Source organism: Aulonocara stuartgranti (assembly GCF_965226115.1).
Source record: "Aulonocara stuartgranti genome assembly, chromosome: 7".
Lineage (NCBI taxonomy): Eukaryota > Metazoa > Chordata > Actinopteri > Cichliformes > Cichlidae > Aulonocara > Aulonocara stuartgranti.
Genome location: NC_138945.1, coordinates 33,102,721 through 33,121,535, shown reverse-complemented (window position 1 = coordinate 33,121,535; position 18,815 = coordinate 33,102,721). Strand labels below are relative to the sequence as shown.

The following is an 18,815-nucleotide window of genomic DNA, read 5'->3' as shown; positions in this document are numbered from 1 at the left end:
TTGTGGGCCTGATCTCCGACAACATCGAGACGGCCTACCTGGAGGAGATTAGGAACCTGGAGACCTGGTGCCAGGAGAATAATCTCCTCCTAAACATCAGCAAGACTAAGGAGCTGATCGTGGACTTCACTACAAAGCAGGCGAGGAATTACAAACCATTAACTGTAATGAAGATAACAGCAAACTCTTCTTCCTCAGAAGACTTAGAGACTTCCATCTGCCACTGAAGGTGCTCAAGAACTTCTACTCCTGCACCATCGAGAGCGTCCTGACGGCAAACATCTGCACCTGGTTTGGGAACAGCACCAAGCAGGACAGACGAGATCTGCAAAGGGTGGTGCGCTCGGCAGAACGCATCATTCAATCAGAGCTCCCTAACCTGCTGTCCATCTACACCAAGCGGTGCAAGTCCAAAGCTAGGAAGATTATGATGGATCTCTCCCATCCCAACAATGGACTCTTCTCACTGTTGAGGTCTGGGAAGCGCTTCCGCTCCCTTAAGGCCAAAACAGAGAGAATGAGGAGGAGCTTCTTCCCCCAGGCTATTCGGGGCCTGAACCAGGTGTAGGACTGGACTCTCCCAAACACGTCACTATAAGACTGGACTCTCACACACGTCACCACACGCACCACCACACATTTCCTATAATCCTATAATTCCTATAATTTATAATCCTTATCTTTATAATCTCTTCTGCTATTTGCACATTCTTTACTGTAAATTCCTAAGTTAATTTGTCAATTTTTGTAGTAAACTGTAAATTGTAAATATTGTAAAACTTTTCTTCTGTCATTTAATGGTCGGGCATTGTACAGCTACAAGCATTTCACCCCCATGTCATACTGTGTATGGTTGTGTGTGTGACAAATAAAATTTGAATTTGAATTTAACATGTTTAATGTTATTTATTTTCTTCTATTTTTCTATTTAATCTCAAAAAGCTCCTAAAACAGTCAGTGATCACTGTTGACCTCCCTCAGCTTTTATTATCACTAATCATTTATTTAAGCTCAGTTTTTAAAACCTTAGGATGTAACTACAGCCCAGTCCATGCAGCAGTATATGAATGACTAACCTCGTATTGTGGATGGTAGGGATGGGTATCGAAAACCGGTTCTTGTTGAGAACCGATTCCCACTGTTTCAATTCCTTGGAATTGTTTGCCATTTTTGCAAACGATTCCCTTATCGATTCCAGTCGCCCCGAATGACGTCACCACGTTGCGGAGCTGTCATGGTCCCTGTGCCTCACCAGCTGATTCTGTATTAGGCAACATGTTTTCTCTCTCTCTCTCTCTCTCTCTCGCTCTCTCTCCTGCCGGGGCGATGCTCATTACGGGCTCCCGCCCCTGGCCCACGCACCTGCTGCCGATCGGGATAATCACAAGGCCGATTTAAGACAGCAGCACTGTGTCACTCGTCGCTGGATCGTTGAGTTATCAGCGTCAGTCGCTCAGTAGATTGCAAATAAGGATCTGTGAGTTCGTTCCGTCTGTTCGCCTCTAACTATTATCTCTGTGTACAGATCTATCCCGGACCTTTCCCTGCCTGCCTGTCATCCCGTGGACGAGTGTGTGGATGGTGTTTCCCCAGTGTAGGGAGTGAAGAGAGAGAGCCTTTGGAGGACGTCAGATCCCCGTCTTTTCCCTCACATACCCCGGAACCCTGGACCCCCCTCCCCTCCCTCCAGCACTTTGTAAATAGCATCACCTGGTGTCGTTGTGTGAATAAAATCTGTAAATCCTGTAAGGAGTCCCGGTCTGCGCCTGAGTCCGTTAACTGAAACCTGACAGAACGATCCAGCCATCATGGACTCAGCAGGTCGGGACCCAGCCGCTCAGGACCCTGTCGCTCAGGCACTCATCGCTCAGGGAGCTGCTCTGGCTCGACATGAGCAAATGCTCGAGCGGCTCCACCACGAAATGGCGGCGCTTACGCAGGCGGTCGCTCGCTTAACACCTCTGGAGAGTGATCCCCGGCCGGCGGCTCCCGCCCCCCAGGAGCCTGCGCCTGCCGCTGCGAGCACACCTCCGGCACCTCTGCCACCCTCGGACGGACCCCTGCCCACGCCGGAACCTTTTACGGGTGAGTCGGACAAGTGTGCTGGTTTTCTGGCTCAATGTACTCTTGTGTTCCGTGAGCGGCGGCGCTTCCATAACAACGACGGTGCCAAAATAACCTTTTTTGTCCAGTTGCTGCGGGACCGGGCTTTAAAGTGGGCTCAGGTCGTGCTTAGCTCGGATCCCGGGATTGCCTATGCTGATTTCCTGTCTAAATTCCAGACTGTGTTCAATAAGGGCTCAGGCGCTGAAGTCGCCGCGCTTCGTCTGCTGAACTACAAACAAGGGAAGCGGAGCATGTCTGACTATTCTATTGATTTTTGGATTTTGGCTGAAGAGACAGGCTGGGGCCCGGAGGCCTTACGGAGTGCACTGCTCAATAATGTTCGTGAAGAGGTGAAAGATGAACTCATTATGCGAGATCTCCCCGACTCTCTTACCGAGTTAATGGCTTTATGTATTAAGGTGGATGACCGGCTGCGAGCTCGTCGTCTGCCGCGGCACTACAATTCCCAGGAGGCCACGGGGCAGTGGAGGGCTGGCTCCACCTCGGAGCCCAGCTCTTCCCGGCAGGCAGAGAGCGCAGACGGAGGAGAGCAACCCATGCAGATTGGAGGCTCGCATCTCTCCGCCGCGGAACGCCAGCGCCGTATCTCTGCCGGTGAGTGCCTCTATTGCGGCCACAAGGGACATGTGGTCGCCTCTTGCCCATCTCGAGCAAAAGGTCGCGCCCACCAGTGACGGTAGGAGTGCTGGTGGGCGGTCTCAGCCAAGACAAATCTCCTCCACGGTTAATGCTGTCTGCCCAGCTCACGGTCAACACCAAAGGTCATGTTCTCTCCGTTTTGATAGATTCAGGGGCGGAACAGAATTTTATTGACTCTGAGTTAGCAGACCGCCTTCAGCTAGGGCAGGAACCTCTTCCCCACACTTTGCGTGTCACTGCTTTGTCCGGCCAGCGCCTACCTGACATTACTCACGTCACTGAGCCCGTTATTCTTACTCTGTCTGGCAACCATACTGAGGAAATATGTTTTTTTGTGTTTAAGGCCACTCGGACGCCGCTCGTTCTCGGGCACCCCTGGCTTCGTCAACACAACCCGTGCATTAATTGGCTTACGGGACGCATTACGGGGTGGGGAGAGGAATGCCATATGACCTGCCTTAAATCCGCCTCACCGCCTCACACACCAGCCTCCCTCGCCAAGTCGACCGCGCCCTCCGATTTGTCCGGAGTGCCCCCTGTTTATCATGATCTCGCCGAAGTGTTTCGCAAGGACTGGGCCCAGTCGTTGCCTCCTCACCGACCGTACGATTGCGCTATCGACTTACTCCCTGGCGCGCCATTGCCTACTAGCCGTCTCTACAGCATCTCTCTACCGGAGCGAGAGGTTATGGAGTCATACATCTCAGAGTCCCTCGCCGCCGGCTTGATCCGTGCATCCTCATCGCCCGTAGCAGCAGGGTTTTTCTTCGTCGAGAAGAAAGACAAGTCTCTCCGCCCGTGCATCGACTACCGTGGATTAAATAACATAACCATCAAAAACAAATATCCACTCCCACTTCTGACCTCTGCTTTTGAGCTGCTCCAGGGGGCGACAGTTTTCAGCAAATTGGACTTGAGGAGCGCATATCACTTAGTTCGGATCCGAGAGGGCGACGAGTGGAAGACCGCCTTCAATACTCACCTTGGACACTTTGAATACTTGGTTATGCCATTCGGCCTCTCTAATGCTCCTGCAGTTTTTCAAGCACTCGTTAATGATGTCTTGAGGGATTTCATCGACAGGTTCGTCTTCGTCTACCTCGACGACATCCTGATCTTCTCCAAATCACTGTCAGAGCATGAGACCCACGTCAGACAGGTCCTGCAACGCCTGCTGGAAAATCGGTTGTTCGTAAAAGGTGAGAAATGTGTCTTCCACGTGTCCACAGTTGCCTTCTTAGGCTACGTCATCGAGCAGGGAGACCTACGTCCTGACCCAGCTAAGGTGGAAGCCGTGGTGGAGTGGCCTGAACCCCCCAACCGACGGCAGCTGCAGCGGTTCCTCGGCTTCGCTAACTTCTATAGGAGGTTCATCCGGGACTATAGCAAGGTAGCTCTGCCTTTAACGCAATTGACCTCTCCCAAGGTTCCTTTTCAGTGGAACGATGCTGCCCAATCAGCCTTCCTGGAGCTGAAAGAGCGATTCGCCTCAGCACCCATTCTGGTCCAGCCCGACCTAACCCTGCAGTTTGTGGTGGAGGTGGACGCATCCGACACGGGAGTAGGAGCGGTCCTCTCACAACAGAGGGATGGTAAGCTCCACCCGTGTGCCTTTTTCTCCTGTCGTCTCACCCCCGCAGAACGCAACTACGACATTGGCGATCGGGAACTTCTTGCCATCAAGCTCGCCTTGGAGGAGTGGAGGCACTGGCTGGAGGGCACTGCCCAACCGTTCATCGTTTGGACAGACCATAGGAATCTGGCATATCTGCAAACCGCAAAGAGGCTTAACGCCAGACAAGCAAGGTGGGCTCTGTTTTTTACGCGGTTCCACTTTTCAATCACTTACAGGCCAGGATCCCGCAACGTCAAGCCGGACGCCCTGTCTCGACAGTTCTCCACCTCCGAAGACCCGGCGGACCCTGCTCCCATCCTCCCGGCCACCTGTGTGGTGGGGGCTGTCTCCTGGGAGATCGAGTCGGCCATTCGCGAGGCTCAGAGAGCCGAACCGGATCCAGGAGGCGGTCCTGCGGGGCGCCTGTTCGTTCCCCAACCTGTCAGGTCTCAGGTGTTACAGTGGGCACACACAGCCCGTTTCTCCTGTCACCCAGGAATACACCGCACAATTGCTTTCCTGCAGCGCTACTTTTGGTGGCCCACCCTGAGCCGGGACGCCAAGGAATACGTCTCCGCGTGTACAACCTGCGCTCGAAACAAGACCCCAAACCAGCCACCCTCGGGTCCGCTTCATCCCTTACCCACGCCTACCAGACCATGGTCCCATATTTCTCTGGATTTTGTGACCGGCCTCCCGCCATCTGCAGGTAATACGGTCATACTCACGATCATTGACCGCTTTTCTAAGGCGGCTCACTTTGTTGCTCTGCCCAAGCTGCCTACAGCATTGGAGACTGCTCGCCTGCTCACCACCCATGTCTTTCGCCTGCACGGCATTCCAGATGACATCGTGTCTGACCGGGGTCCTCAATTCACGTCCCGTGTGTGGAGGGAGTTCTGCACCTCATTGGGATCTAAGGTCAGTCTCTCCTCTGGTTATCATCCGCAGAGCAATGGCCAGTCCGAACGGGCGAACCAGGAGTTGGAGGCGGCCCTGCGCTGCGTCGTCTCTTCCAACCAGGCCATCTGGAGCGAGGAACTGCCCTGGATCGAGTACGCCCACAACAGCATGACCTCCTCCGCCACGGGCCGGTCCCCTTTCGAAGCTTCTCTGGGGTTCCAGCCACCTCTTTTTCCCTCCATCGAAGGCGAACACTCTGTGCCATCCGTCCGGGCGCATCTGCGTAGGTGTCGTCGGGTGTGGAAGGCCACCCGGGCTGCGTTGTTACGCACCAAGGACCGCAACAAACGCTTCGCTGACCGCCGCCGGTCCTCCGCTCCCGCCTATACTGTTGGGCAGAAGGTATGGCTTTCCACACGCTTCGTTCCCATCCGGGCGGAATCCAGGAAGCTCTCTCCTGCCTATATCGGCCCGTTCGAGATCTCGGCTTTGGTTAACCCTGTGTCTGTTAAGCTCAAGCTGCCTCGCAACATGAAGATACACGATGTTTTCCATGTGTCTCAGGTTAAACCTCTCCGGTCCAGTCCTCTGTGCCCGCCTTCCAGGCCCCCTCCTCCCCCCCGGCTCGTGGACGGTCTGCCGGCTTACTCGATCACCCGTATCATGGATTCTCGGCGGCGGGGGCGTGGCTTCCAGTACCTGGTGGATTGGGAGGGCTATGGCTTGGAGGAGCGGTCCTGGGTCCCTCGGGCGGCCATCCTGGACCGGCGCATGCTGCGGGCGTTCCATCGTCTGCATCCGGATAAGCCTGGTGGGTCGCCGGGGGGCTCCCGTTGAGGGGGGGGTACTGTCATGGTCCCTGTGCCTCACCAGCTGATTCTGTATTAGGCAACATGTTTTCTCTCTCTCTCTCTCTCTCTCTCTCGCTCTCTCTCCTGCCGGGGCGATGCTCATTACGGGCTCCCGCCCCTGGCCCACGCACCTGCTGCCGATCGGGATAATCACAAGGCCGATTTAAGACAGCAGCACTGTGTCACTCGTCGCTGGATCGTTGAGTTATCAGCGTCAGTCGCTCAGTAGATTGCAAATAAGGATCTGTGAGTTCGTTCCGTCTGTTCGCCTCTAACTATTATCTCTGTGTACAGATCTATCCCGGACCTTTCCCTGCCTGCCTGTCATCCCGTGGACGAGTGTGTGGATGGTGTTTCCCCAGTGTAGGGAGTGAAGAGAGAGAGCCTTTGGAGGACGTCAGATCCCCGTCTTTTCCCTCACATACCCCGGAACCCCCGGAGCACTTTGTAAATAGCATCACCTGGTGTCGTTGTGTGAATAAAATCTGTAAATCCTGTAAGGAGTCCCGGTCTGCGCCTGAGTCCGTTAACTGAAACCTGACAGGAGCGTCATTTACCTGGCAGGAAACACGGCGCGTAAGCGGCTCAAACGCTCAAAAGTTTACGAGAACGGATGACAACAGGGCAACTTGCAATACTTCCAAAGTAGATACTTAATTTAAGGGAGGAAACACTACGAATATGCAAAAGCATTTGTTCACAAAACACGTGATAACCTTAAATGAATGTCATGTTTTTAATTCCGCTCCGGACTCGTGAATCTCAACCCAGCAGCAGCGGTAACGTTTGCACGTCCTCTCCCGTTAATGCGGCAGGTAAATCATCAACTAACAGTGCATATTATGTTAGCGCAATCTGCCTTATTACAAAACCTGCCATTACTGTGCATTTAGGTGACCATGATGAGACAGACAGACAGAGTCTGGCTCAGATGCTGGCAGTTCTCGCTGCAGTCTACCGGTAGCGTCTCCTTTCAGGCCAGGATAGACGAATGTCACCGAGCAGTGACTAAGTTTGTGGTAAAAGGCTTGCACCCATTTGCCACAGCAGATGCCCCCAATTTTAGGTAAGTGAATGTGTTTAATTGTAGGCAGGGACATTACTGGATATTCTTGTGTAATTGCTACAGAATAATTTATGTTATGCTTTGTTATTGCTACAGAAGAATATTTATTTTATTATTTTACATTTACAATTTTTTTTCCTGGGGACCCTGTGACACCCCATTGAAGAGCCGTAGGCTGGATCTCTTAAGATTTCACTGTTGGGTTTGTAAGGCCATGTTACTCCTAAATATAAAACAAAGTTCTAAGCTAATCGACCTTAGTGTTCTCCTTTTTTAAAAAGAATCGATAAGAGAATCGATAAAGAATCGAATCGTTAAACAGAATCGAAAATGGAATCGGAATCGTGAAAATCTTATCAATACCCATCCCTAGTGGATGGATTATCTCAGTTGTTCTCCTGGCTGAAGTTTGGTCTTTTTACAGCATCCTGCCATGCGATTACATTTGTTCCTGACCACTGAGAACACTCACGTTAACTTTTATCGAGTGGAAAAAAAGTTAGCTTGTTTATATTATGCCAACATAGCTGTGTCGCTAGCGGTCACGTAGCACATCATTATATACCAGCTAGCCCAACTTCAGTAACCCTACAAACGTCACTGCTGTTTAGTTTTCTGTCTTCATTTATGCTGGAAGTGATAACAGAGCTGTACGTTTTAATTTGTTTCCAAAACCCCGCAGTCAGGACATGCTATATTGTATTTAGATAGAAGCTAGCGAGCTAACTTCCTGCTAACTTCTAACTCCGTTAAATGTCATAAATTCCGTTTTCATGGATGCCTGGATGTTAAACTCAATTGTTACACCTGGTAGAGCAGAACGCTGATCATTTTATTAAAGATTAAAGACTTTGGACAGTTTTTCAACTCTCAGTAATGCCATAGTGATCGTTTGATATATGGACCTGTAGCGGAGTTTAGACCCAGACATGGCTAGTGACGTCAGACTGAACAATCGGATAGACTCTTTTGCAACACTTTTCACAACATCAGCAACAAGCTTCTCTTACTTTGGATTGCTAAAGGTCTCTTGGGTTAGACCACCCTGCACACTGAAAACTTTCACTAAAGGGAGTGAGCCATGGCATAAAAATACAATGCCAATGGGGCCTGCCGGTGCTAAATATATGACAGTTAACGCTCAGCCCCAATCTGCGCCAAGGATAAATCACCAAAGAGATAAAACAAGGCAAAATGATGCAATCTGTCAACTTCTCTGATTGTCATAAAGTCTAAAGTGTCTAAAGCTTGTGTGTACAAATAAAATCCAATGCAACAGAAAATCCTTTCATATCTCCTGCAGTAAACCTGATGAATGACAAGATTATAACCCATTTAAAGTGCAGCATACTGTGGACAATGTGGAAAGTATCAGTGTGTAGTCTGAGGAAAATAGCACTTCTTAAATGAAATTTTGCTGCTGCTCTCTTTGTTGCTGGTTCCCTTCTATCTCTTCAGTCTCTGCAACCTAGCAACCAAACCTGCTGCCTATTTCTTTACATCATGACTTGGACACCCACTTAAAGGCAGTCTAAACTGAGCAAAATGAGGAACAGCCTAAAGTCAGAGTCCTTTTGCAAGTATGCACTGTTATACATGGCAGCCCAAATCATTCCCTGGGTTGAAAAGTCTGATATTTGTAATTATTGTTTATCAGAGCTCACATTTTTTCCCAAACGAGGCAACAAGGCAAATATCAGTCTTGGCTGAATCTCATACAAACACGGGCGATTCTGTTTGCTTTATAGCTACACTATACAACATGAAAACCATACAAATGATGAACATTGCTAGATTGATGAGCAGCAGCTTTTTTTCCTCTTTGTCTTTCCTCGTGTTTCTCTGTGCCTCAGCTTTTTCAAACACACACACACACATATAGAGAAAAAGATTCTATTAAGATTAACCTGTATGAAATTGTACAAATTGAAAAAGTGAAACTTCATCTTCAGCTCCAAATAAAGTACACTAAGCTTCTAAGGTTTATTTTATCAGTTTGCTGAAAAAGAAGTCCTTGATCCTCCATACTCAACACACACAGAAAAATAATAATCTCAACAATCTAAGAATTGTGGTTGTATCAATATATATATATGTCACTGTTGAATTGATTTTTTGACCCTTTGTAACATTTAATCTTCTTGTTTAACAAGGTACTTTTTAAGAGCTGATATAAGCTGCCACAGCCAACATTTGTCAGTGAAAGTGAAGATAAGCCCTAAAATGAAAAGCTATGTCCAGAATGATTTGTCTAGGGTTTGAATTTGTAAATAATAAACTGAGCCAATTCTCACAGTGACCAAAATAAAGATTTTTGGTCACTGTAAACATTCTGGAAAATGTTTATAGTGCTTTCATTTATAGTGCTTTCCCTACTTTCATTAAGGTGACAAGTATAGTAATAATAACACTTTGAGGTTGACAAGTCAACAGGCTACACTAGAAATGTATGATTTTTTTCAACTTTAGGAAACACTGAACAATTCAAATCTATCTGAATCTATCTGTATGTCTTTAAAAACACTGTCAGTACTTATTCTAGGTATCAGAGTTCATTTTTTAGATATTTTGTTTCTGTCAGTGAGAGAATTTTTTAACAACAAAAAGTCTGAAAGGCAATAAAACACACCACCCCCTAGTCAGATACCATGCTGGGATAATAAGCTGGCCAAGTGAAGAGCTAGAAGCCGTGGACATTAAGACAAGGAAGCGCCTTACCAGTTCCTTGGAGGGTTTCACCCCAGATCCATCACCCACACACTGTACACTAAGTGGAAGGAAGGAGTCAGAGGACTGGTGAGTGTCAGAACCAGTACTACTACTGCCCATCACCCTTCCCAGGGTATGGACCACCAAAGGTAGATCTCCACAGATTTCTATCCTGGGCCATTCTTTCTAGATGTGTCCAGGTGTAGCCCATCTTTTTCGCTTCTGCCTCGAGGTCTCTTCACTAGGTGTTTCTTGGGCGTCCTCTCTTTAGCTTGCCTTGGGGCTTCCACTAGCAAGATGAGGAACTGGCAAATAGAGGAAGAGGCTGATATGCAGAAATCCTGCCAATGGCTCCAGTCAAAAAAATGGACTGAAAGAGAGCACGGAGGCACTAAGCATGCACAAGAGGTACTCATCAGTGCAAGATCAATAGAAGCTGGGGGCAACCACATGAGGCAAGACGCCAGGTGCAGGCTGTGCAAAGATGCCCCTGAAAACATTCAGCACATAACAGCAGCGTGAAAGATGCTAGCAGGCAGGGCACACATTGATTACCATAACCAAGTTGCTGGCATAGTATACAGGAACATCTGTGCCAAGTATGGCCTGGAAGTCCCGAGGTCAAAATGGGATACGGCCCCTAGGGTGGTTGAGATTGACCGAGCTAAGCTAGTTATTGTATGATCCAAAGTAATCATATTACAGGCTTTAGCTCAGGAGGTAGAGTAGGTCATCCACTAATCAGAAGGTTGGTGGTTTGACCCCTGGCTGCACCATTCTGCATACCAAATATCTTTAGGCAAGATAGTAACCCAAAGCACTTGGATACACTTACACAGAAAAGTGCTTATGTGAATGGGTGAATGAGGTTGCTTAAAGTGCTTTGAGTGCTCAGTGTAGAAAAGCGCTATATAAGAACCAGTCCACTTACCATGTTTACATGACCAGACATTCCCTTGGCAGTTACCGTAAAGACCATTGCAGTAACATTTGCTAGTTACTGCTGTGGTAACTAGCAAAACCTTTAAAGTCAAATGTTTTACGTAAAATTTAGCAGTACTTGGCTTGGGGTTTACGGACATCAAAAAGTTTTCACCTTTATCAGAAGTTTAGTATAATCATCTGTTAAGCGTTATGTCTTTTCATACTTAAAAGTTGTATTTCTAATTCTTCATTTCATATTTACTGGTGACCCAAACTCAATATGAAACAGAGAACTCAATATCGCAGTCATGGGGGTTGATCAAATGAACATGATATAAACGAAAATCAAAAGAACTAGAATTGATTTTTTTTTTTTTTTTAAATACTGACGATAATAATTGCTGCACAAAACAGAGCCCACGATGATCTGTGGTTTGTTGCCTTTGTAACATAATTTTAAATGTAGTTTGCAGAATCTTCTATCCAGGTGTCGGAGTCTGTGTGAGATTACTACAGCCTCATAAATGCAGCTGTTCCTCTTGCTTACTTATTATCATTCTCCTTCCAGAACAGTTTTTCCTGATTGGAAAACTTTGTCTCAAATGGCACTAATAGTTTCAGTGTCCACTGTGGCATCAGAGCAAAACTTTAGCCTTGACTATTAAATTCTAGTCTTGCATAAACTGCCTCCATACTTACTGTTATTTTTGATTTGATGATACTTAAGCGGGAAACAGTCTAGTAAAACAACCTTTTCTTCATTAACTGTAATGAAGATAACAGCAAATAAATAAATAGGTGAAGAAAAATTTGATTAGATTATGATAAAATGTTGTGATCCAGCCTGTCAAAATAAAATAAAATGAGAAATTCTAAAGAAGCCTCTGTTTGGCAGTAGAACATAGCAGTGGGCGGATTGATCCAAATATTGATAGATTGATGCTTTAGTTTTTTTCTCTTCTGTAAATTCAGTATGTTGCTCCTGTTTGTCAGAAAGTAGACATGTCTGTGCAAACTCTGTTCCTGTCATGCAGGCACACTTTGTTACGCCCCCTTTTGCACGCTCTGCTGTGTTTAGTTGTCCTACGGTCATGTGACTCATATGCCAATGAGCAGAGCTATCTAGGCTGACTTAAGCGAGAAAGCAAAGCAATGTGTATAGGTGCTTTGCAGCTTTAAATTAAAGTACTGCAACCAATGATACCTACTGAAAGGAACTTCTCTACTTTGGCAACACCACCAACTTATTGAAAGACATGAAAAACCATGAAAAAGTGAACTTTGTCCTGGAACAAGTAGTAAAAGAGAGAAAAAATGGAAATCCATCAGACAGACCCAGACTCCCAAACCAGAGACAGAGCCCATTGTTACAGTCCTTTGAGAGAGGGAAAGAATAACCAGGTAGCTCAGTGGTGAAAGTAATGTCTCAGTCATAACTGACACTGGATCTTCAGCAATTGTCGTAGTTGTTACTTTAGGCAATTGCCTACTGTAGCAGAGCAATCACCTCAGATATTCAGATAATATATTCAACCCACTGAACTGTGTTAAATACATTTTATTGGAAATGGAAAAAAAATACCTCAAACACGAGCTATGAAAAATGTCTCACTATACTAACCTTTTCGTACTGAATGTCTGGTCAGGTATTTCATATTATATCGCGCATTTAAACAATGAGTGCTTTAGCAGACACGTTTACATTCCAGGTCTCATTCAAAGTTGAAAGGTGTGTTTTATTGTGTTAACGAATTATTATGGAAAGCAAAATTCCGAGTGATTTAATGGTGATTAAATTTGATAATTAAAATTCAGCTTATGAATCATAACACAATGCTCCCCTTTACATAAGCTGTCTTTATAAGTTGAAAGTATTGATATTGGCAGTCCTGGTCCTGTATTTACCAGGTTTTGGAGTTATACCAAAATTTGCAGTATCACACACCACGTCGATACATTTTCTGGCAACAATTTCGCACTTAGCCTTGAAATATTTCTAAAAGAAAAACAAGTTCAGGTTGATGTTTTAAAAAAATGCATTAAGCGTGGTCACCATAAAAGCAAGATTAAATGCTGCCTGCATCTATTCTCACAAGGGCAAGAAAAACAGTCTTTGATCTGACAGCGTTTTCCATTTCCAAATCTAGGGTCTTAACTATTTACTCTTATGTTTGGCTGAATGGCTTATGTTTTCTTTGGACTGCTTCTTAGACTGTGATGCATGTCTTTTCTTTTTCAACAGTCAGCTCTCATCAGTGCTTTCCAGCTCCCAGAGGTTGCTAGACTGGAGTCCTCAGTTTGAATCAAAGCAAATTTTCACCTTTCTACACATCACGCTCGTTTCTGTGGTTACACTATACACATTGGCAATGTAAATCTGCACAGAATAGTTTGAAAATTGATTCATGTATACAGCAAAGTAGCTGTGGCCAAATTAAATCTAACCAAAGTTGAACTGCAGAAGTGGAAATTTTGTTGTTGTTTCGCCTTGTCTTCTTTTCTTTCCTCTTCTTTTTTGAGTAAATGTTATGAGTCCTGAGCAATACCTTCCATCCATTCTTAAATACACATTTCATCTATTCGATCCTTAGTGGCTTGTCTTGCCTCTCTCAATCCCAGCTCGCAGGCAGCATTATGGGTCTTTGTGCGCTTATGCCACAGCAATATTAGATGCCTCCGCCTTCATTTGTTTGCTGGTCAGGTTTAAACTCCAGAAAGCTTGGTTATTTTTTGGTAAAAGTATGCTCCTTCAAAATATTATGCCTGTATGTCCAAAAATTCATGGCTGTCAAATGTGTGTACACGTGATGCAGAGAGGTCTTTTATGAATGACGAAATTGCAAAGGACTGGGAGTGACAAACACACTGGGAGTGACTCACAATTGCCATAACACAGTCCATAACAGCACAGATGCCAAAGGACACCATGTGTGCATCTCTAAGATACCAGTTGCTTGGCAAAACATTTTTGACGGCCTGGGAATAGATGTAATTCTTCTATAAGAAAATTTGCTAGTTATGTATACCTTTGATTTTCAAACTCAGGACTCTTCACATAAAGCAAAACTTCTGGCACGGATTAATGGAATAGGCTGAAAGGCAGTTTAAAGAAAACACAAGCGTTAGAGACAAGTATAATTGGTAAGACCTTGGATTTGAAAATGGAAAACCTTGTCAGATCAAAGACTGTTGGCAATATTTTTTTAAAAAGTAAGTTTTTTTTCCCCCTTTGTGAGAATGGGTGAAGGCAGCAGTTGTTGTTAAACTCATTTTCACAGCAAACCCATTTGGGGCTTTTTCTCTTGTAGGAGGCATTTTTCTTTTTTAAGAGAAAAATGATAATAATTTGCACTTTGTGGGAAACCATATCAGTAATGCTAACATTTGTAAGTAGAGTGAGGGACTGCTGTTTCTGCTATGTCACCAGCTAACTCGAGGTCTAAATACCACTCGCTGAAGGTCAGTTGTTTGAATAGACATTATATTTTGAGCTATAAAATGTAAGAGCTTTCGAACTTACACTCTACTAGTACAGTGAGTGCAGTAGACTAGAACACTCTTATCATCGCCATCTAAAATAAACAGCTTATGCAACAACCAGGTGCTGCTAACCAACTGCATTTGATTAACCGATTATCAGTGCATGTGACCATCTCTATAAAAGCAAGAGTTTTGGCAGTTTGCTGCTCTGGAGCATTTAGGTATCTCTTAACACAATACCACAGTTCTGAGGAGTGGATGTCCCAGAAAAATCCACCCCTTGGTCAGACTCTGCAGTGCTTAAATAATAACATAAAAGCCCAAGAAGAGCTACATCTCATACTCTACAGGCCTCAGTAACTTTGCTAAATGTTAAAGTTCAAGAAAGTACAACTAGAAACAGACTGAACAAGGATGGCTTGTTTGAAGGGTTACCAGGAGAAAGCCTCCTCTCCATAAAAAGAAGATGGCTGTATGGCTTAGCTTTCCAAAGCTGCATTTAAACAAACCACAAGACTTCTGGAATAATGTCTTTTGGACACCTCAAACCAAAGTAGAAATGTTTGGCCATAATGCACAGTGTAACATTGGTGAAAACCAAATAAGATAACCAAAGAAAAGTTGGCCAAAATGTCTCCATGACGATGTGAGACACTGATAAAGACATTTCATGTTATTGCATTTACAAGCCATCCTATCCAATAGTTGATCTTACAGGAAACTGTAAAAATAAATAAATAAATAAATAAATAAAATGAAAAATAAAAAATAAGCTTTTTTACAGGAAACTTCCATTTTCACATGCATTTCATTTTCAGCACTTACATCTAAAACAGTCACGAGGTCTTAGTGACCAGTAAATAAAAATAGTTGCTTTTACATGTTTTTATTTAAAAGCAAACACTCACAATGAGACCGTGTAGGTTTATGGTGTGATGATGGATCTTGATTAGTGCCAAAAAGATGCTTTGATATATCTTGATGATAAGTACCCAGTGGAGGCATGGTGTAATTATAGAATTAATCAGTTTCAAAATTCCATTTATGAAAATTCATTTTTTGCTCTCCACATGGACTCTTTACCAACATAATGGACCCCACTGACTATAAACAAACTCTAAAAAGTAAACCTTACCATATGTGAACAAGTATAGAGCATTTTGATCATCAGCTACTTGAGCTAATCTGAACAAGCCATTGGTGTCTGTAGCAACCGATCTTCAGTGTGTGTGAATGGGTGAATGACTGAATGTAGTGTAAAGCGCTTTGGGGTCCTTAGGGACCTTAGTTATACAAATGCAGGCCGTTTAATCCCAACTGTGAAGGCCACAACTTCTAATAGATTATTTTCATGTTGCATGTTTCTCTTTGTTTGATTGGTGCATTCCTTCCACATTTTTTCTGTGGGAGATTTACATTTTTTTTTTCTTTGATACCGCTTCTTAGCCCACATCACACAGTACATATTATGACAATTCAGCTAAAATGGAAAATAGGGCTAAATATTTCCATCCTGCTTAAAAAATGTCTTAAATGTCTTTGCAATGAAAAAGAGATAAATGGCAAATGCTGCTCTCACCTTTTCTTACAAGAGCAGAAAAAAGCTTTTTAAATGCTCCATGAAAAACGACGGTGTTTGATCTGACAAGATTTTCCATCTTCAAATCTGGCATCCTCCCTATTTATTCCTGTGTTTGCTTTTGGCTCTCATGTTTTCTTTCCACTACACATAAAAGGTCATTTTAGACTGTGACAAATATAACTATTGTAAATCTACTCAAATTGGTTTGAGTATTGAAAATTATGAAAACTGCTAGATTTTCCTTTGTCGAAGGAGCTGAGTTTAACCAGAAGATGTGGGGTTTATGTTTAGTTTTGCTTTGTTTGACTTCATGCCAAGCAATAACTTCCTCTCACTCTTAAATACAAATCAAATCATAAATCTATCTGATCCTCTCTACCTCGTCCTTCTCTCAGCCAAAACTCACTCCCAGCATTATTGCTCTTTGGGTAGTAAAAGTGGTCTTTTTGTCTCAAATCATGGCATTCATATTCAGGAGGATCTATTCACACAGGCTATCAAGTAGCTGATGATTGGATGGTTGCTATGAAAACCAAATGTTTGTTGAGATCACTGAAAATGAAAGTAATCCCAGGGTGATGTGATTTTTCTGACATATGTACACAGTATAAGCCTGAACAAACATTCATATACATTTCAGGAGTGACACTGGCCATATATATATATATATATATATATATATATATCTCAGTTCTCATCATCTTCAAGTGTTGTTTTCTTTCATTGCAAGTGTTGTGCACTTAAGGTGCGTGCCATTTGTCTTGCCTCTACTCATCATGTGTATGGCCATGATGGATAGTCTTCTTGCGATAATGATAAGCTCAGAGGAGCTGAGGATGCATGCATGAACTGTAATTGCTATCTGTCGGATTCAGAGAGGAGCAAAACACTGACAGAAAGAACTACACAGAGTGGTTCTTTCTGGACATGCTGTGGCAGCCTTCATGAAGCAGATCTAAAACATGTTTAACTTTAAATCATATCCTTTACATTTTCTAAATCCCCTGTCTCACAGGATACGGTACACCCTGTGAGCTCTTTCTGTCTTTGCTTTCAAAGGAAAAATTGTGTAATATGGAGTAGACAATATCCTGAATGTCCAAAATGCAGAAGTGGATCAAAAAGGCTTGGGGATATATTCTTAAGCCTGATATGACACCAATTGTTGCTTTTTCAGTAAATGTATATTGATACATCTCAACACCAAGTACCCATGTTTAGAGCTGAAAATGACACGGAAAATAGTGGAAACAAGAGTTCCTGACCAATGATTATTTGTATTGGTTGGAATATACTTGTTCCTCATCATATATAGCATTTGAAAAATAGATGATTCCTTGCATTAACTTGTCACTAGGTGAAACCACAGGTTGTCCAAAGTAGAGCTCTGCTGTTTTTCTGTTCCATCATTTATAATGTCCTGAGTCTGTGCATGTCGCATGCTGGCAGATGGAGTTATGGCAAGTGAATAATGTTTACATAACAAATGTGTGGAAAGAGGCATCACTAAGGATCTGAGGCCCTGATGATTGCTTCCAATATGCCCCATTGGATTATGACCTATATACCTCTATATACATCTTTCTTTTAGCATCTAGGAAGTTGGACAAACATCAGTGCTAATTTTGACTGTAAAAAACATATTGCTGGCACAATTCCCAGTGTTTCCAGGTCATGTATTTGATAAAGCTGTGAACCAAGCCTTTATATACGATGGTCAGATAAAACCACGGAAGCTGTTTTATGGTCTGATCCAAGAAAATAAAGATATATTTTATGTTTCCCAGCAGAGCAGCTGGTGTTTTTTCTCGTTTTCAAGCAAGTTTGGTAGAAAACTTAGTAAAAAATTTCCTCATTGAATTTGGCCATCCACCATGCCCTGATAATGTCCTTCTATTTATCATAATATTACAGGAAAAACAAAAATCCAAGTAGAATGATATAACTTTACAACCTTCATTAGACCTCTCATGTTTAGGCAATGTGAAAATTACAGTAGACGATGGACATAGAGATAAGCAGAGTTTCTTATTCTACATTGCATCTTTGTGCTGACTCTGATAACAGCAAACATGTTTCATGACTTTCTCTGACTGTTTTAGATGTGAAAATCTACTCAAGTGAATGCACTTTTAGAATGACAAACACGTTCACGTTAAAATGTTTTCACAGGAAAAACTTTGCACCCCACCATTCAGTAGCTTGTAGAACCACTTTTCAATTTAATGAATCATTTTCTGTATAATTTTATCAATCTCTAAAAAATCTTTGTGGAGGAATTGTGGCAAACTCTTCTTTATCATCTTACTTTAGTTCATTGAGCATTTGTTTATGAACAACTATATTAAGGTCTAAAGTAGACTTTGGGCTTATTTTTTTCAGCCATTCTGTGGTTGTGTTCTGTTGTATTAACAAATTTCTAGCTGTCGGACAGATGGCCTCACATTTGATTCTACAATACTTTGGTTTAAAAGGAGGTCCTGGTAGATTCAGGGACTGCAAGCTGCAAAACAAACCCAAATCACCCTTCCCCTGCCATTGTGACTGGCAGTTGATATAAGGTGTTTGTGATGGCGTCACTATAAATTTTGAACAGTGACCTTGGTTTGACTCCAAACTGTGTATTTCACTGCTCCATTATCCAAAAAAGGCCCCCAAAAATAAAATTAAAAAAAGAGAAACCATACTTGTTCATTTTTTTTCAGCATCAAAAGACTGTCAGAAGGCTATATCCCAATAAAGGTTCAGTAATTACTGAATAGCACTTACATATGTAGCCATGTGTTTGAGAAATTGCATTATACACTGATTTGCGCTCATGCACTGAAATAATTTTTGGCTCTCATTGTTGGGTATTGATAAAACTTCACTGGACAGGATAAGTGGTGTCTTATTATGGTAATGTGACCTTATCTGCTT

At 43.7% G+C, this 18,815-nt stretch overlaps 1 protein-coding gene across 2 annotated transcripts in view; it reads left to right on the top strand.

Annotated features, from left to right (window-relative positions):
- The first annotated feature begins 6,862 nt into the window (after positions 1–6,862).
- lrrtm4l1 (leucine rich repeat transmembrane neuronal 4 like 1) overlaps positions 6,863–18,815 on the top strand; it is a 90,042-nt gene continuing 78,089 nt past the window's right edge. The window contains exon 1 of one of the 2 annotated variants that reach the window (XR_014277629.1): positions 6,863–7,201. Coding sequence is in view for 1 of the 2 variants with exons in the window: in XM_082538862.1 (XP_082394988.1) it covers positions 7,186–7,201 (16 nt within the window). In the remaining variant the exon portion in view is untranslated. The remainder of the gene's footprint in view (positions 7,202–18,815) is intronic. The other variant, XM_082538862.1, reaches the window with a different exon arrangement.